General features: G+C 34.2%; 2 protein-coding genes across 2 annotated transcripts in view; one reads left to right on the top strand and one right to left on the bottom strand.

Annotated features, from left to right (window-relative positions):
• LOC123534549 (ankyrin repeat domain-containing protein 27-like) overlaps positions 1 to 17,490 on the bottom strand; it is a 29,538-nt gene extending 12,048 nt beyond the window's left edge. Inside the window, exons 1-8 of the mRNA XM_053520165.1 lie at positions 17,398 to 17,490; positions 8,118 to 8,223; positions 7,393 to 7,429; positions 6,621 to 6,697; positions 5,581 to 5,636; positions 4,300 to 4,356; positions 3,414 to 3,478; positions 2,243 to 2,282 (exon numbers count right to left, since the gene is read on the bottom strand). Coding sequence (XP_053376140.1) covers positions 2,243 to 2,282; positions 3,414 to 3,478; positions 4,300 to 4,356; positions 5,581 to 5,636; positions 6,621 to 6,697; positions 7,393 to 7,429; positions 8,118 to 8,223; positions 17,398 to 17,448 — 489 coding nt within the window. The 5' untranslated portion in view covers positions 17,449 to 17,490. The remainder of the gene's footprint in view (positions 1 to 2,242; positions 2,283 to 3,413; positions 3,479 to 4,299; positions 4,357 to 5,580; positions 5,637 to 6,620; positions 6,698 to 7,392; positions 7,430 to 8,117; positions 8,224 to 17,397) is intronic.
• Positions 17,491 to 17,745: 255 nt separating this feature from the next.
• Positions 17,746 to 20,034, top strand: part of LOC123533795 (E3 ubiquitin-protein ligase Bre1-like) — a 37,861-nt gene continuing 35,572 nt past the window's right edge. The window contains exon 1 of the mRNA XM_045315672.2: positions 17,746 to 17,877. The gene's annotated coding sequence lies outside the window, so the exon portion shown is untranslated. The remainder of the gene's footprint in view (positions 17,878 to 20,034) is intronic.

The raw sequence follows: 20,034 nt of genomic DNA, 5'->3' as shown, positions 1-20,034 counted from the left end.
TAATATTTTGTTCTTATCATGATACTAAGAATGCACATATAATTACTTATATTATAACTAATAATTAAACCCAGAAATTTGAGTACTAAACAAATTAATCATCAATCTGCTAGGGTAGTCCATTCACTGCTGAGGTGTAATAGGAAAATAATGAACAACTTGAATCATTATCTCATTAGTGTCTGCAGACTTTATGTCCCTTCTACAGATAAGGCCATAAAACAAGAGGGCCAAGATGGCCCTAGGTCGCTCACCTGAGAAACACACCATAATACACCATAACAGTGTAAACATAGACCTAGTGATTGCATGGAAAAAAATATTCTGACTAAGTATCATTAAAATTGGAGCAAACACAAGTATTTTTTTTATTTGACCTAGTGACCTAGTTTTTAATCCCAGACGACCCATATTCTAACTTGACCTAGATTTTATCAAGGCAATCATTCTGACTGAATTTCATGACGATCAATTGAAAAATACAGCCTCTATCACATACACAAGGTTTTCCTTTGATTTGACCTAGTGACCTAGTTTTTGACCCCAGATGACCCATATTCAAACTTGATCTAGATTTCATCAAGGCAATCATTCTGACCAAATTTCATGAAGATCAACTGAAAAATACAGCCTCTATTGCATACACAAGGTTTTTCTTTGATTTGACCTAGTGACCTAATTTTTCACCCAAGATGACCCATATTCAAACTTGACCAAGATTTTATCAAGGCAATCATTCTGACTGAATTTCATGAAGATCAATTGAAAAATATAGCCTCTGTCGCATACACAAGGTTTTTCTTTGATTTGACCTAGTGACCTAGTTTTTGACCCCAGATGACCCATTTTCAAATTCGGCTAGATTTCATCAAGGTTATCATTCTGACCAAAATTCATGAAGATTAATTGAAAAATACAGCCTCTATCGCATACACAAGGTTTTTCTTTGATTTGACCTAGTGACCTAGTTTTTGACCCCAGATGACCCATTTTCGAACTCGGCCTAGATTTCATCAAGGTAATCATTCTGACCAAAATTCATGAAGATCAGTTGAAAAATACAGCCTCTATCGCATACACAAGCTAAATGTTGACGGACAGACAGACGATAGACAGATGCTGGACATTGAGTGATCAGAAAAACTCACCTGAGCATTGCTCAGGTGAGCTAAAAACAATCAACTACTTGGAGGGCCACTGGATATAAAATTATATTAGAAATCAAAATAAACAAAACTCACTCAAAAATTGTTGAACCAGTCCGATTTTCAGGAGGACACAACTAGGGTACCAATGCATCATTCTGACAAAGTTTGGTCAAAATCCCCCCAGTAGTTTCTGAGGAGATGCGATGAGATATTGTTAACGGACGGACAGACCATGGACGCAGTGATTTGAATAGCCCACCATCATCAGATGGTGGGCTAAAAAATTGCAGGCTGATACAAAGAACTTGACCAAATTAGACTTTGTTTTCCATTTGATCCTTTGATGCCTATTTACCGACGGTAAACAATTTGAAGAAACAGGTCTTCACGGCTGGTCACAAAATGCTCAATTGACCTTGAACTTCTAAAGCTGAATACATATCATAAGAGCCTGTTTTATGAAAGGCATAAAATTAGGTCTGATAAAAAAAAACAGTCATCCCAATCATTGACAAATATGACTCAGGCAAGAAAGAGGCAGTCAAGCTGAATGACTTTAACAAACTTGAATAAAGAGTCCACGCAAGAAGCTTCTCTCTGTTTTGGTGTTGACATTTTTTGGGGAACAAGTGCAACAGTCATTTAAAAATGCTTCTACTTTTAGCTCTTGTAGCCTCAAACTGCAGTAAAGCATAACCATTTAAATAAACTTGGGAAAAGTCATTCCAAGGATGCTAGCGATGAATTAAAGTTTTTTCTCCATTTTTAGCTCTGAATGCTATGAATCGAGTTTGGTGTAATATTTAAGAGTAGTTTCTGAGGCAGAGATAGATGGTCAAGTATAATGGACAACTGATGATGGTCAATCCACCTAATAGTATCCATATAGCTCAAGCTTAACCCTAAAAGTCTGAGATCTATATAACAGCTTTATAGATCAAGCTCACCTGATATCTATTAAGTGATATACACAATGAAGTACCATCCACAAAGAGGCAGGAACTGGTAAGCTTAATGTAATAAATAGACTGTAACACGGTTAAAAGTTTTTAATATGGTAAACTTGCAGTATATGTAAAATAATTGCATCTTACCTTTGAAAACTCTGGAACTGACTTCAGGTATTCTTTGCAACTAGATAAAATAAATGTAAATTTGATTGAAAACAAGATAATTGTGCAAAAAAAAAAAAAGTCCACAACCGAATGGGGCATTTGTGATATTTGCTGCCACAGGAACCACATTTTTTATTTTGAAACTATTAGAACATGCATATTCTCTAAATAACATACCATCAATAAGTCAACAATACATTGAAAGTTAATATAATTTTTGTAACTGACGAATGGGCAGAGAGATTGATAAATAGATGGAGGGACAAAATGAAATGCTCTGTATATAATACATATTGCTTTCTATCTATGTCCCAGGTTTCAAAACAGAATTCACCATTTGTGACTGACAGAATGATAGATAGATGGATAAATGGATAGCCAAATGGATAAAATAAAGTTACATGCATGTTTCCATACTGTCTTCTACCTGTTTATTAACTTTCATAAAAAAAACTCTGAACACTTTAAAGTATTGCAGAATCCTGGCACCTTTTTCTCACAGTTTTGGCCTATTTGTTGCCATAGCAGCAGATTTAAAGGATACCTGTATTCTCCCTATTTCCATCTACCAATGGATCTAGTTTTATGAATAAATATCTTATACTTTATGTTATCACAAGACCCCACTCTGCCACCTTTTTGTCGTATTTTTGCTCTATCTGTTGCCACAGCAACCACATTGTTTGATTCTACAACATGAAATGATGTGCATTTTCTCAATATTACCATCTATGCATGTACCAAGTTCCATGACAAAGGATCAGGTACTTTTTAAGATATCAGAGGATCCCAACGGTGCAACTGACAGATTGACACATGGACAGACTTGAGGCAAACCTTTTAAGTGCACCATGCAAAGAAATGTAAACCTGGAGAATATGCCTGCAATAGCCCAGAAACAAAGGTGAAACTGCCAAGGTATGCCACAGGCAATTGAAACACAAAGGCAGCAAAATAATTTTACTCAAAAGCTGGGGAAAACATCATAATGTCATAGTTTTCATTAACTGGTATTTTCAAGTACATTTGTATACTGTCAATTTGCAAATTTTGCAAACAGTACCACATTGCAAACTGAATTAAATGTGAGGTAAAAAGTTAAATTTAGTGCCAATGAGCTAAATATGAAAACTAAAACAGCTGAACTTACTCTTTTAAAGAACATTTCAGGCTAAATTCTCCAGAACTAGATGATGTATCTATGGTGCTCTGTCTCTGTGAATGTAGAATTTTTGTACATTTTCAAACTTCAGTTTTAAACAAGTGACCAAGTACTGCAGAGCCAATACAGAAGTCTCCTACTGGTAGAAAACTTTCAATAGTGGCCAGTGACACATTGTCTCAACATGGGAAACATTTCTGTGTAGCACTAAGATAATCCATCAATGCATATGAAAGTTATGGAGCGGCAACAATTTTAACTTGACCTTCAATAGTGACCTTTGACCTACAAGCATAACTCATGTATGTGCATAACCTACATACTGTCCTCTATTCACATACCAAGTTTTTTTTAACTTACCAGTAGCTTGAATACTTTTTGAATAATTGCAGGATCCAGATTTGCAGACGGACAGATAGACAGAGTGATGGAAGAACAGACAGGTGGACGGAGAGCATTCTTATAGTCCCCTTTGGTATTCAACTGGTAGAGGACTAAAAAATTCGCAGACATTTTTTTCAAGTTTAAGAATATGTTGATTGAAGATTTTTTCTATTTTAAGCTCTGGTAGACCCTATGCGCAAGACCACCTCTTGAACATCCTGGCCAAGTTTCATCAATTTCCAACTAATTGTTTCAGAAGAGATGTCATTTGAAGAAACTATTGACGGGTAAAAAAGGAACTGTGAGTAGTCACAATAGCTCACCTTGAACACATCATGCTCTGGTAACCTGAAAAGAACTTTTTAGTTTCAAAGGGTGGCATTTTAGAAGGATATTCTAAGTGTAACTTTAAAAAGAAGTAGCATGGAAGAATTTTTCCAATCTTTTCTTTATTTTGATAAACTAACACAGACTGAATTATATCACTTACCAGCACATTATGATCCAGAGGTCTTGCAATGATTAACATCTTGTAAGGTTTATATTCCTGAAACACATTGAAAATCCATATAATGGTAATTTTAAAGGTTTATGAAACGTTAATGTAATTTAATTACTTAAATTTTAATGTAATTGACCCCATGTCTGCAACACATAAAACTCAATTACAAACTTGCCAAAAGACCGCAGAAAGCAAATCATTTATAAATTGTTCATCTGAGTAAATATCTCTGTTGATGATAAACTAAGAAGAAATTCAATGACTTTCAAACTTCACATCAAACTCCCAGCAGGGATTATCTCCCCTAGTGCTACATTAATCATTGCTATCACAAATACCATGTGATCATGAAAATCACATGACCATTGAAATATTTTCTTTTTTTATTTTATTCTTTTCATTTTACCACCCGCATCAGCCTTGTATATCCAAAGAGTACTCAGAGCAACACCACTTTGTAGGAAACTGATTCCACGTCTGTTTTTTGAGGGTAGTTGTAAGTGTATTTGTTACACATTGTTTAAAAAACCATAGAACTGAATTTTATAAATTTACTTCCACTATAATGCATAAATGAGATACTGTCGAAAACAAGGAACATTCTGAAGACATGTTGCCATTTATGCAAACTTACCAGGTGAATTACATGCAAAAGAAGTTTCAAATGAAAGTATGCTTTACCACCGACTGTGAAATCATTGATTTTTGTGGAGGACTAATTTTTGTGAATTTTGTGGCAGAGTTAATCCATGGAATTTTAATCCAAATTTTAATATGCTTTTCTCTGTTAAAACACTCTTACGCTACAATGACGTCACGTTAACGTGCGGTGACGTCAATGTTTTTGTTGCTACCAAGAAAGAGCGCTACTAAATTTTACCTTCTGTTATAGATTAAGGGCATATTAGAATCGAAATAATTTATTGCAAAACCGTGTTTTAACACTATTTATACACTCAGGCGGTAATACATCGTACAAATAATTTCACGAGGGCTTTGCCCTCGTGAAATTATTACGCCCAACGTATAACCGCCCATTGTGCATAAATAGTGTTAAAACACTCTTTTGCTATAAATTATTTCTTGAAAGAAGCAGTAAAATTCCAATTCATTTTAATATGTTCAAAAGTCAAAATCCATGACTTTATTAGCCCCATGAAATAGTGGTTTCAGCTATAACCATGAAATTTCATGCCCACAAAAGTAGATATTTCAAACAGGGGGAAAAGATAATTAAAGTATTACTAAGTGCTCTATATGATATCTTACCTTATTGTAACCCAACTCTTCACTGATAATCTTGATTTTTGTTTTTGTTGGAAAACCTACAAAAGCAACAAAATTTCACTGAATGTTTAGCCTTATTTTGCTCAGTGTAAAAAAATTGTTTTATATATAAATACTTATAGTTTGTCTTACATATTACCTCCATTAAATAAGAACTGAATCGCAAAAGTACTAAATACAGAAGAAATTTTAAAAAGTTGTGCAAAAAAATTTCTTTCAATACCAGGCTTATAATATGAATATAGTAAAAAAGAACTTTTAATAAATCAAATACATGTATGCCAACTAGGCATAATTATTTTAAGTTTGAATCAAATCCCTTCTATAATAACAGATATATATTGTGAAAATGCACTAAAATTATCCTAATATTTTTATTAAATTGAGGGCATAATTTATGAAAAATTGGTGCCAGAGTTGTGAACCTTATTTCATATGAAGAGGGTGAAGATGTCAAACAACTGTTTCAAGTTTGAATCAAATCCATTCAGTAATAACAGATATACAGTGAAAGTGCACCTTTCACCTGAAGTTCTAAGTCAAAAGAGGGGGGAGGGGGTGATAATTCATTAAATGAGCCACGCCATGAGAAAACCAACATAGTGGCTTTGCGACCAGCATGGACCCAGACCAGCCTGGTCAGGATCCATGCTGTTCGCTAATGGGTTCTCTAATCAAAATAGGCTATGAAAGCGAACAGCATCATGGATCCTGACCAGACTGCGTGGATGCGCAGGCTGGTCTGGATCCATGCTGGTCGCAAAGCCACTATGTTGTTTTCCCATGGCACGGCTCAAATATTGGTGTGAGAATTATGACCCTTATGTCATATGATGTGGGTGATGATGAGGCATAACTATTTCATGTTTGAAGCAAATCCATCTAGCAATAATTGAGATAAAGTGAAAGTGCAACAAAACTTTCACCAAGTGCACTGTTTTGGATCTTTGATTGTCAAAAAAACCCTCATGAAGTTTTTTGTTAAGCGGCCCTAAAATTATTCTCCAGTTACTGATTACTACCTTCTTGTACATGGATACAGTCACTGTCATCATCTATTGTAACAATCTGCTTATCTGATCGCACAGTTCTATATTGCCTACAATAAACAAAGTACATGATACACAAGTTTAGAAGGCAGAACCTCTTCTTTACCATACATGTATAAACCATGTCAAGCAAATCTATACAAAACACAACTATGTTATATTGCCTGCCTGATAAGACCAGAAACTTTGAGCACATGACTTTTAATGGGAAAGGCAATGTTGTTTTAATGTTCACTTTGTGTGTTAGGTCTTCTTATCAATAAATCAATTAAGGCATTGAAAGAATTTTAAAAATTGTCTTAATATTTGACCAAAATGGCAGCCTTCTGTTTCCTCAGCAATGTAAAACAAAATGGCAGGTCTATTTTATTTTTAGATATTTATTTTACAAAATTATCATGCTCTGTACATCTCAAGTTCAAGAAACTACAGAAAATGAGCAAATTAAATTAATTATTAAATGTACATCTGGTCCCAGTCAATTAAAAAACTTATGTCACTGCTGAATTGAACACAGAATTTAAGAATACATTTGTATCATATATAAACAGACTTGTAGGTAAAAAGCTGTCTTTCTTTTATAGCCATTTTAGGGCCTTTTACTGTCATAAAAATTGTGCAATCGAGAAGACAGCTGAATTATTGTTGTGTATTTGCAAATATGCACATAACAATGAATTCACATGTAACTTATCTAGATTGACAAAAATTGCACACTATAATTAAATAAACAGAAATAACTTACCCTTTAAAGAAAGGTGAAGGCTTTAAAATGTGTGTATCTGAAAAAGAAGGTAAGAGCTGAATCTAACTAACATAATACTTGAATATAACAAACAAATTATGCTTCAAATAGTTTTAGTTTTCTCTTCATGTAAATTCAAAATGTTGGAATGTTATAGAGAAGTAGCAAGAGCACCTCTATGCGTAGCAATATACAACACAAGGTATGACCTTTGACCCCTAAGTGTGACCGTGACCTTGAAGTGAGCCATCTAAAACATGCCCTCTGCACGTCGTCTTGATGTGGTGAACATTTGTGCCAAGTTTCTTTAGAATCCTTCAAGCAGTTCAAGGGTTACAGAGCGGACACGAAACAAATTCATATGACCTTTGACCCCTAAATGTGACCTTGACCTTGAAGTGAGCCATCCAAAACATGCAGAATGCATGTTGTCTCGATGTGGTGAACATTTGTGTCAAGTTTCTTCGAAATCCTCCAAGGGGTTCAAGAGTTACAGAGCGGACACGAAGTTGCTAACAGACTGACAGACGGACACCGGCATCATAACATAAATACATCCATTTGGGTGTATAAAAAGGATTGAAGAATGGCTGTGCATGTGCGTAAATATAGAAACTATTTTTTTCTTTGAAAACTGAGTTAGTTTTTTGACTAGATTCAAACTTCAGCTGGTTTAAAACAGTTGTTCAGAGATACCGGCTATGTCCTACTGATTTCACACTTACCAACAAACTTTTCTGTAATCACGACACCCTGCAGGCATTCAGACTGTGGTATACAAATCAGATTACATTCTTCTTGAGCCCTTTCATAAGATGACAAATACTTGTTCTGAAAAGAAATTTGAATTTAAACACATCTGGCTGTCATCATGCATGTACTATCAAAATATTATGTTTTAACCCTTACCATGCTGGACACGAGTGATCCTGCCTTTGTGACCGGTGTAGATCATGATCAGCCTGCACATCTGTGCAGTCTGATCATGATCTGCACTGTTTGTCAATCAGTCAGTACCTTTTTGGTAAGCACCCCTTTTAACAGTTAGTGGTACTGTCCAAATTGGAAGATGGACACGTTCATTATAAAAATTTAGCAGAGTAAGGATTAAAGATCCCTAAGCCAAATTAACTTTCTCTATGCATGGATTCTGGTATTTATTTTACTGTAGCAGATTACAACTGTTTTCTTGAATGTCATAATTATAAGTTCATCCTCAACATTTAAAGAAAAAGCAATAATGTAATGACTGATTTTTAGTCATAAAATCTACCAAAGTGCCCCTTGTGACATGTTACGATGAATGATAAAGCAATTTTTTTTTAAAGCACCTCTGCCTGGTTTATTCCCAAGCTTTTCAGAACATGACATCTGCTGAGGCAGAGAATTTCCTACCAGAGGCAATTTTCTGTCTGTTTTAGGGGGAAAAAACATACTACTTTCATCGGGAATGGGGCCAAAATCCAGCACCAAAAACCGGCCGACTGACAGCCCTGAAGTTGATCAGAGTTCTGCCGAGGATTTCAGCATGATGGGCCCATGGCCCATCTACCTTGAAAACATGGGGCCATTCTGAAACATTTTGGGCCATTCAGAAAGAATCAAATTTTACATTTAAAAACTTTACCTTTCTTATGCTCTAAAAAGTGTAAAGTTTTTCAAATGTAAAATTATACACAAAGTACATGTCATTAATTCCCTTTTCCTTATAACTTAACCATGTATGCTCAACCAATAAGTTCTTCTTAAAGCTCTGTTTGTCAGACGTTTTACTCTTACTTTTTCGCTTTACCCAAATTACTTGACTGGGTGGGGGTCGGATCACTCTGTGATTCTGAGGTTGTTGTTTAATGTTCAGCGATAACTATAGTTGAATCGTCGTTTTTGTTCAGTGTATCATTTTTATTTGTATCTTTCCCCGGTGTAACTAAAGTCTGGTTCATTTTCCTAGGGGCAGGAGGACTGAAAAATTCGTGCAAAATCGCTTTTCCTTTCGGTGCAGCCGCCATTTTGATACAATCATGGTGCAATTATCACAACACTTTATTTTTTTTTCAAATTCGTCGCATTGATCTCACCTGGAGGTATGTCTATCTACCGTGCAAGACCGGCAAACTAGCGATCATTATCGGGTTTGAGTTTCAGATTTTCTGGCGCGCCAAAGGCCCACCGACGCGAAATTTGGTGCGCCATTCATATTTTTTCCGTGCCAATGGCGCAAAAACGCAGCCTCAGCAGAACTCTGGTTGATTCACAGGCTGAAGGCTATCATAGTGAGCCACATGTAAAAGCTTTCATTGTACAAATTCAATGACAAGAGAATTTTTGAAGATTTTGTTTTTTATTCACTGTGTCAGTTTTATTACTGATCTTTGATCATTATATTAGTTAAGCCCTGGATTTGAATCCTAGCTACTCTTTTGCAGAGTGTACTTGGGCTGTACACTTTATCAAAAATGCCTCAGTTAACCCAGATGTAAATGACTACCAGGAAATTGGTGGTGGTAAGATATACATGTGTAACTGGTTTTAACTGTTCTTAAAATAGGGTCCCTATAAAACTAGAGCTACAGAGCTTATATCAATTGTTTCATCAAAACAGTTAACAAAATTCACTTTTATATTTTAATATAACAAATTCACTTAAAGAGCCAATTTGAAATTATCAGTTATCACTCGGGCAAAGAAATTCATAACGAGGAACGTTAGGTATTTTTCTGCACGACTATCTCATGGGTCTGACATTCAGACCACTTGCAAATGCTAACTAGGGATATTTTTTCCAATAAAAAAAAAAAAACCCTGCCATTCTGCCAGTACTGGATATTATACTGTGGACAGTGACTGGGAAGACCATGTGCAATGTGGATAAAATTTTAACAAATACTTTTTTATTCTATGAAATATAGTTATTGACCTATCTAGATATTAAGGACTGTATTCAGTCTAGTATTTGTTTAATGGTAAATATTGCAATTATATCTAGTCCAGATAATAGGACATTTTGGGACAGCGTGATAACTTTTGACTGTCGCTGTCTCCGTCACGTCCAAACTTATTCTGCATATTTCTGTTAGGAAATCCCTAGTCGAACTAATCCGACGTATACAGTTTGTTTTATATTGTAACGGTCAAACTGTAACGCAGTGGCTGCAAAAAAGTCAGAAATTAAAAAGCAGCCACTCAGCTACAGTAAGCTTGTCTATCTGTCCTACCTGAATACCGGATGTTTCCCCCCCAAGACAGTTCCCCCTTAAGACATTTCCCCCGCAAGATGTTTCCCCCCAAGTTTAGTTATACCAAAGACATTTCACCCCCAATTTTTAAACAATTTGTTTCTTAAACAATTTCACCTTAATAGTAAATCTTGGATTGTATTGAAATAAAGTGTACATTTGTAATGAACTGCAGCAAGTATTTAGTGATATAATTTGGACATTCAAAGAAAAATATAGCTCTTGTCGAGTCAACCTTTTATCCCTTAATTTCATCATTTATTTTGAGATATGGCCTCAATGAATATGGTTAAAAGCTTTCATATATATTAACTAAAATGATCTTTTACTCCACTTCCTGTTCTTTATGATTTTTTAATCAATGTTCATAATTTGTTCAAGTCAGATGCAAATTCTCAGATTAAAAAAATGTGAACTCCCTTAGTTTAGCACTTAAATTATCAAAAGGTGTGATTTACACCTTTTGATTAAATTAACACCTGTGATTAAACACACAGCTATGCAGTAAAAAATTTTACGCAAGGCTGATAAAATTTTGACTTGAATTTGCATTTAATATCAGAATGTGCATTTCATAAAAGGTCTCGATCATTCCACCTTTCTGTCTTGTATCGAAAGACACTACAGTATTGAACTGAGCAACTGTCTTAAAGATTGTGATGCAGAAACGTTTTTAAGGAGTATACTTAATGTTCATGTGTTTGATATATATTGCATAGATGAAATGCTCCACAAAAAGCTCATACAGTGTGCTTGTAAATTTATACATGATTGTATATCCGATGTTGACTTAGTGTAACCAACTTGTCTAATAAACAAGTAGTTTGTCAAGCTAAAGAAAAGTAATAATATCAAAACATTATCAGTATTACCTCCCGTACGAAAATATTAACCAGATTCCGCCTTAAATAAGCAGGAAACCGCCTAAAAAATCTGTCTAACAAAGATTTTCCTGCTAAAATAAGACGGACATGGAATCCTGCTAAGTTTACCAGTATTATGCCTAAGGGCTTAGGCGGAAAAGTTAGGCTGACTTAATGAATTTCATGATTTTTGAATAAAATAGCACCAGTTTTGGCGGAAAAATGATAGTTTGTATAGTTTGAAATTCTGGACCATGTGGAGCACAGTAGATTTATGTGAATAGCATAATGGTACATCAGCTACAGTAAGTGCCTTTATATATATAAAATACACAAGGCATGAAATCAAAAGTAAAATGTGATTTTTTTTTCCATTTATTTGATTCATATAATTCTAAAGTTTAGACTAAACAGATGCAGACTTATTTTTGTCATCAGTTTTCATGACTTTTAATTCTTGTACAATTTGTAAATGTTTTGATCAGTATTTGATCCCCATGCTTCTTATTTTGTCAAAAATATGTATTTTTCTTAAATAATTAGAAAAATGAAATTCAAAATTACAGTTAAAGCTATAAATTGTTACAACACTGAAATTCTGATATACATGTAGCATTGTACTTTGTATTTTTTAGATTCTTACAATTTAACCAAATGGCAGACATTTTTCTTGCTAAGAATTTCTTAAGGCGTATTTTTCTCCTGCTAGTGAATTCTCTAGGCGGAATTTTAAGGCGTATTTTTTTCCTGCTAAATATTGGCTAGGCGGATTTTCTAACTGGTTTCCGCCTTAGAAAATTTGCATATTTCGCTGCGTATTCCTGCTTATAGGCGGAATCCGTGTTATATTAACCTGAATTGCAATTTAAGTGGAATCCACCTTACAACTTAGGTGGTTTTCTCATATTTTTCTGGGCGTAAGTTTTCGTACGGGTTGCCCTAAAAAGCTTATATTTCATTTCGATAAGCCGGTTTCGTTCAGCAGTTGTGAACTTCTTCAGAGGACTTGACCGTAATGACTAGGCAAGTTTGATTTGCATTAAGTACCAAATACAGAGATTGATTTTATGTCAAGCCTGCCTAGTCATTACAGTCAAGTCCTCTGAAGAAGTTCACAACTGCTGAACGAAACCGGTCAGGGAAGATATCTAACAAACAAGAGAGCATGTCCTCCATGGCTCACACCCAGCCACAATATACTGTATATTGTTAATTAATGTCCCCAAAGATTTTTACATTCATGAAACGAGTGAAACAAGTCTTTTTTTTTTATTCTGACCTGTTAACTTAGAACATAATTATATAATAAATGAGCCGTGCCATGAGAAAACCAACATAGTGGGTTTGCGACCAGCATGGATCCAGACCAGCCTGCGCATCCGCGCAGTCTGGTCAGGCTCCATGCTGTTCGCTTTTAAAGCCTATTGGAATTGGAGAAACTGTTAGCGAACAGCATGGATCCTGACCAGACTGCGTGGATGCGCAGGCTGGTCTGGATCCATGCTGGTCGCACACCCACTATGTTGGTTTTCTCATGGCATGGCTCAAATGAGTTTTTACTTGAAATATATATTGGATAACTAACAATGTAATCATGGTCTAAATAATGAGTAATTGGTATTTTTATATAGAAATGCTATGTGAAAAGGAGTTATATTTTTCTGCATACTGAATATAATGCTTTTTTTCAACACAATATTACTAAAATGGTTAAATCACAAATTAAAAATATTTTCATGAAAGGGAGTTATATTTTTTTTTAATTACTGACTTTGACGCTTTTTGGTAATAATATGAAAACTACAATAAAATTCTAATGTCAGCAAAATTATCTTAGACACAAAAATAAATTAAATAATAATCCTAATATGCTATTATACAGAAAACTCCTTTTCGCACAGGGGAAAACTTCTTTTTGAATATGTAAATTCTTTTCAGAAAGGAGTAATGTATTTCTAAATACTGAATATTTTGCAATCAGAATCACACGCATATTTTTCCGACATTTTAAAAGTGAAAGACTAAACAGAAACATACGAACAGGAATTATATAACTTTCAATTTAACTGATATTTCTCAAAGTAATATTTGAGTGTAAACAAATTGTACTGACAATTCCCTTGATGAATGTTACAGAAAAGGATCCACTGCATTCACTTAATAAGGTGTTAAATGGTAATTACTGAAGGTGATAAATGCCACATTTATTATGTGAGATAATCCAATCAAACATTTAATTTAGATTGAAGACTTCATTTAATCTTTAGATTATATTATTATTATTATTTTACTTATTCCAGTCTCATCCATATACATTATAAACAAAAATACATGTATAAAGCCATTCTATAAGAATTATTTGAGACTATACAGCTCATAAAACAACATCATTATTTGTATGTACAAATATTAAAACATACAGCAGCATTCATATATTAAAAAAGAAAGCATTTCAGGAAACCTTTCCAGTGTACAAAATATATTAAAATTAGTTCTTAAAAGGAGTATTTTTATTTATTTAAATTTACTTTATTCATTTATTAATATGAGTTATGTCATTCTCGCATACCAGAGGTCTACCGTGGTTCCCCAGATGAACCTCTGGCATATTTCCCCGATATTTGTGGTTTGGTTACATTACAGGTAAAACGTTTCAGCCAATCAGCGTCGTTTAGTGACAAAATGAAGCGAACCAATCTAAATCGTCTGTGAAAAGCGTGAATGCGTCCTTTCATATCGATGCCGACTTACGAGGAATATTATTATTGCTTCAGGTAAATTTCTTAACATCGAATAACAGAAATAAATCTTTATTAATCGCAATCATGGAATATCGCCTTTATCCATCGTTAGCAACTACCTTGCTTACATATTGTTTGAAATTTCAATTCGGCGTGCCAAATAGTGGCGAACATTTATTGGCTGAAACTTCTCCCGGTAGTAATTACGAGTGCGCATGCTCACCAAATAGACAGAAATAAATCAGAGGTTCGTCTCGGGATTTTGACGAACATCTGATGGATGAGAATGGAGTTATGTCTACTCTTGAGGTGTATCTAGTATACTTGACTAAAGATAAATAAAATTACTAATTACAATCACTTAAACTTCAAAAAGAATACAGAAAGCAGCAAATTTAAGTATTAGATGTACACTGGAAATGTTTCAATGCTAACTTTAAAATACGTACCATTCAATTAACAAGAGCTGTCCGTAAGACAGCCAAGCTCGACTATTTGAAATATTGTCACAGAAGCAGGAAATTATTACCCAAAATGTTAAATATCAAAAGAGTTTAAGTTCGAAAGGGGACATAATTTGACCAAAATACATATCAAAGTTATGGGACTTGATGCTATCAACTAGTTTTATAACCCCGAAGAAACATGTTAGGTTTAAATTCAATATCTGCATTAGTTTTGGAGATAGTAACTTGCATGTAAACTTTAACCAGAATTTTCTAAGTCCAAAAGGGGCATAATTTGTTCAAAATACATGTTAAGAGTTATGGAACTTGACCTAGTGAGGCTGGTAATTGACCTAGAAAAGGAATAAATAAGATTCAAAGCTATATGCCTTTTGGTAATAGCTGTATGTACTTGCACGCAAAACTTTAACCAGAATTTTCTAAGTCCAAAAGGGGGCATAATTTGCCCAAAATACATGTCAGAGTTATGGGACTTGATTCTATCAACTAGTTTTATAACCCCGAAGACACATGTGAAGTTTCAATTTAATATCTATATTAGTTTTGGAGATAGTAACTTGCATGTAAAACTTTAACCAGGATTTTCTAAGTCCAAAAGGGGGCATAATTTGCTCAAAATACATGTCAGAGTTATGGGACTTGTCCCAGTGAGGTAGGTAATTGATCTAGAAAAAGAAAAAATAAGTTTCAAATCTATATGCCTTTTAGTAATAGCTGTATGTACTTGCACGCAAAACTTTAACCAGAATTTTCTAAGTCCAAAAGGGGCATAATTTGGCCAAAATGAAGGTCAGAGTTATGGGACTTGGTGCTATCAAATAGTTTTATAACCCCAAAGACACATGTGAAGTTTCAATTCAATATCTGCATTAGTTTTGGAGATAGTAACTTGCATGTAAAACTTTAACCAAAATTTTCTAAGTCCAAAAGGGGGCATAATTTGCTCAAAATACATGTTAGAGTTATGGAACTTGACCCAGTGAGGTTGGTAATTGTCCTAGAAAAAGAATAAATAAGTTTCAAAGCTATATGCCTTTAAATGATAGCTGTATGTACTTGCATGCAAAAACTTAACCAAGGTGTGACGCCGACGCCGACGCCAGGGTGAGTAGAATAGCTAGACTATTCTTCGAATAGTCGAGCTAAAAATTATTTTTGTATTTAAAAATAATACCTGTTTACACTGTTTCATTTAAAAATATATACTGTTTCAATTAAAAATCATTTCCATTTCTAAAAGTAATTAAAGTGGTCCATGAGATATATATTATAAATTTCTGAAAGAGAAGTAAATTTTATTATCAAGTACTTCTTTTAAATAAAATCATCTTTAAATATAATCATAGGTCACAGAATTTAAGTGGGAACGTAAAGTGATCAATTTCTTCTTTATATTTTTCCCATTGAAAAGCAGATTAAAGTGTAAGTGATGCAACTCTAAAATTTAATGATGTTAATGGAATATCGAGTAACAAATATTTGACTAAGACTATAGTACCCAAAAATCCTACCATTTTCGGGAGGTATACACATCAAAGAAACATAAATCTATTTGCGTAATCCATATTTCACTTTAGCAAACTTCAAAAACAAAACTTTTTAATGAGTGCAAACATATATGTATATATATATCTATTTAACGTACTACCTGATCATTGTGCGCATACAAACGTACTACTTAGAAATTATATTATAGCAAGCAAAGGAATATAACTTGAAGACATGATATTGAAAAGAAAATATTTATAAGACTATATCTTGGTTTCAAGACTGTAACAAGTAGGGGTGGGTATTGCCACGAAAATTGGTATTGCGTTATATTGCAATATTGTATGTGGATATTGCAATATACTGCGATATATTGTACCAGTTATTTAATGAACAAAAACATGACGAATCATACTGGTTTTTTTCAAATTTATTCAATTAAAAATGAGTAAAATGACTAGTATCAACAACATGAGTGTTTGCTCGACCTTCTCAATAAATAAAAATACCAGTAAACAAAAAAATAAAAAGTTTTGACTAGATTATGGGGAGTATTACCAAATATTCAAAAGCGAAAGTAGACTGCGTCAAAATATTATTTGATTTATTGTGCGGCACTACATTCGGTTTACGGATACAATCATATTACACAGGTTGCTCAATTCACCGATTATAAACGAGGAAAGTGGTATAGCTGTTGTATGAATAATAAATTCTAGTTGATAGAAAAACTACTAATGAGTCACTGACAAATACGAAATTATATTTATCTAAATTTTCTTATTGGTTTTATTATGTGGAATTGGGTCCGTAAAATAGCTGTAAACCAGTCTGCTACCTGCACCGGAAATGAGAGGAGAAAAATGAAAACAAAGTTGAATCGTGCTGGCTGCTAGAAAAGGATTTTTTTTGTGTGAATCTTCTTGGTTTACGTTAGTGTTAGTTAATGTTATAAAATAACCGGTAGTCGAAAATCATATCGCAATATCGTATCGTCGGAAAAAAACATCGCAATAACCGGTCTACCGCGTTATATCGCCCACCCCTAGTAACAAGAATACAGCTCGTTTAAAGTATCTAAAATTTATGTCCGATTACTACAACACAAATATTAAATTTCGGTTTAGTTCAAATAGTTTTCGCAATTGATCTGCAACTGTAACTTGATTCAATATGAAAACATTCTGCATTAAATTTTGCTTTTTATTACTTGTAATGCTTTGAAAAACGGGTTAATATCGAGCTCATCAATCTCTGACATTTTCTAGCAGACAGTGTTGACCTTTGACCAAGTTAATCTCAATTGCAAAATAAACTTAAGCTATCATTTAAAGAGATTGCAGGCCGATAAATCCTGACTATTATGAAACATAAAACAAAATATTCACATGATATATAATATGAATAATATAATTTTTGTTTGGTGTAATTGTTTCAGAGGTTTTCTTTTTGATTTAAAGATTATTTTTTTCAAAATGGCGTCGTATTGGTTGGTATTTTTTTGCAGAATTATATTTTAAAATTCTCAAGTCACCTGGAGTTTGTTTGTTAAAGCACTTATTGGCATAGTATTTCAATGATGAATCTTTTTCTCTGTAAAACAATAATTTAAATTTTAAACACGCCAGAAAACACAGACACGAGAAATTTGACCTGGAGGATAGGAGGATGAAATCAACAATCAGTATTGGTCAGCAATTATCTGCATATTACCATCACACAGACATATCTGACGAACATGAACAAGTTTCCTATGTATCTGGTGGCATTTTGAAAATACCCTAATATAGTATCAGGCCTAAATATTAGCGGGTCTGATAGCCCATGGCTTCCGAATTACAGCTTGGGCGATTTTCCGCAGATACAAGCCCAACCAGGCTACCGTTTTTTCCTAATGTGATTAGAAAAACATGCTAGATAAAAGATTAGACCAAGAAAACACATTTTCAAGTCAGTTCATCGATGAAGGTCAATTTTATGTAGTTAAATATTTTACAGTGTCGTTCTTTTACCATGCAGGGTTTCGGCTGCAACTCGCCAAAGTCGCTAATGGCGAAAAAAATAAAAAAAAGTGGCGAAAAAATATTTTGCCGTACATGTATTTTTTTAAAATGTGTATTTCTTAGTTCTCTCTATCTAGCCTAAAAATCAATATTACCCGCGGCCGTTTCCGTTCATAATTCACAATACACAGCGTGTCACCAACGGAGGGATTAGCGATTCGACATCCATCACACAACGCTGCCATGTGCATCTCGATCTTTGATAAAATATGCGATAAACCAATGACGGCTTTGGATGTACAATCAGGGCCCTCTCTACATTTTGGGGGATTGGGGCCGGGGCCTTTGGAGGGGGGAATTTCGCGTCGTTTTCAAGGGAGGGGGGAATTCACTCTGGAGATATGACATCTGATCATAACCCCTTAAATTAAGGTCAGTTGAGTATTACAGATATCAAACTAATGTGAATATATCTGAAGTATTGTACAGAACATAATCTATTAAAAACAGGCAACTTTTATTTCTTTTATTAAATCAGTTATGTGATATCCAAGCGAGGTTCACATGTCGTCATTATCGGTAGCACTAGCAGTATCCACGGACATTGTCTCAGCAGCAGCCGGAGCAGGGTCCAAATTTTGAACGGTCCTTTTTCAAAATACAAGAGTCCTGCCCCAACACATCAATACAATTGACTATATTTTCTTATAAAGTAATACTAAGTAATTAATAGCTACTAAAACCAAGAACATGTTACATCATAATAACATAATAATAATTTCTGTTTCAGGTCATATAATCTGATATTGTAAATAAATTTTTATCAAAATTCATTTTAATTTGATGAGGTTTTTCTTCCATATTTTTTTTTTTGTTAGCAGAAAAGTGCTAAAACACTGTAAAAATGTATCCAAAAAAGTACTATCCGGATACTGGTACACTTTTGGAATGTCCTCTGAAATGTTGTTTTTGCCAGTAAACTTGGTCCACTAAGGTAAACCAGAGATAGTTCCTCAAATAATGATGCTACTTTTCATTAAAACTTGCACTGAAAGTCAAGTTTTTTTAGTGAATTTTGGAAAAATTGCATATGTCATCGGGTGTAATTAGAATCGTGAACGGACATTCTAAACTTATTTTTACTTTCCAAATCCATTTAAATTTGTGGATTTTCTGGTTGATATTAAGGTACAATCATTAAACAATGAGCTAATTTAAAGTTTGCATGAAGAAATCTCGGTAATCAGCTGGTCGCTTAATTACGATAATTTAATAATTGGCGCCTTTTTTGACAGTATGCAGGCTCAATACGGGTACCGCTTTATCAATTAATGTTAACACTTCATTGATTCTCATTACCTATGTTCACTCGCCGTGACGTAACTTGCTGATAAAGAAAAATCAGCGTGGCATGTCCACATGATAAAGAGCGGGAATTTAGCAGAAGATCAAAGGCAGGAGGGCATGACCGCGTGTGTTTATTTTGAATACACGTGTTTATCGTGGATATAGTTTTACTGTAGAAAATGACTGATAAGAGGAAGGAGTAAAACTTTATCAGGCTCATTAAGTTACGAGACGCTCCTAAGACTATCGGGTATCGATTTTTTTCTTGATTTTTTTTCTTTCGAGGGGGAATTTTTCTATACTTCGGGGGAAAAAAGCATACTATTTCGAGGGGGGAACGGGGCCGAATTTCGGCCCCAAAAATCGGCAAACGAGGGCCCTGACAATGCGTGACGTATTTTATCGGCAAAATTATTTAGCTCCGCCTTTACATATGTCATCGTTGATTGAAGTAATTTGGCGAGGTAGTTTACTGTTATCCTCAAAGAAATGAAAAT

This window comes from Mercenaria mercenaria, chromosome 12 (genome assembly GCF_021730395.1).
Source record: "Mercenaria mercenaria strain notata chromosome 12, MADL_Memer_1, whole genome shotgun sequence".
NCBI lineage: Eukaryota > Metazoa > Mollusca > Bivalvia > Venerida > Veneridae > Mercenaria > Mercenaria mercenaria.
Note: the sequence above shows the minus strand (reverse complement) of the source record. Positions and strands in the feature narration are given on the sequence as shown.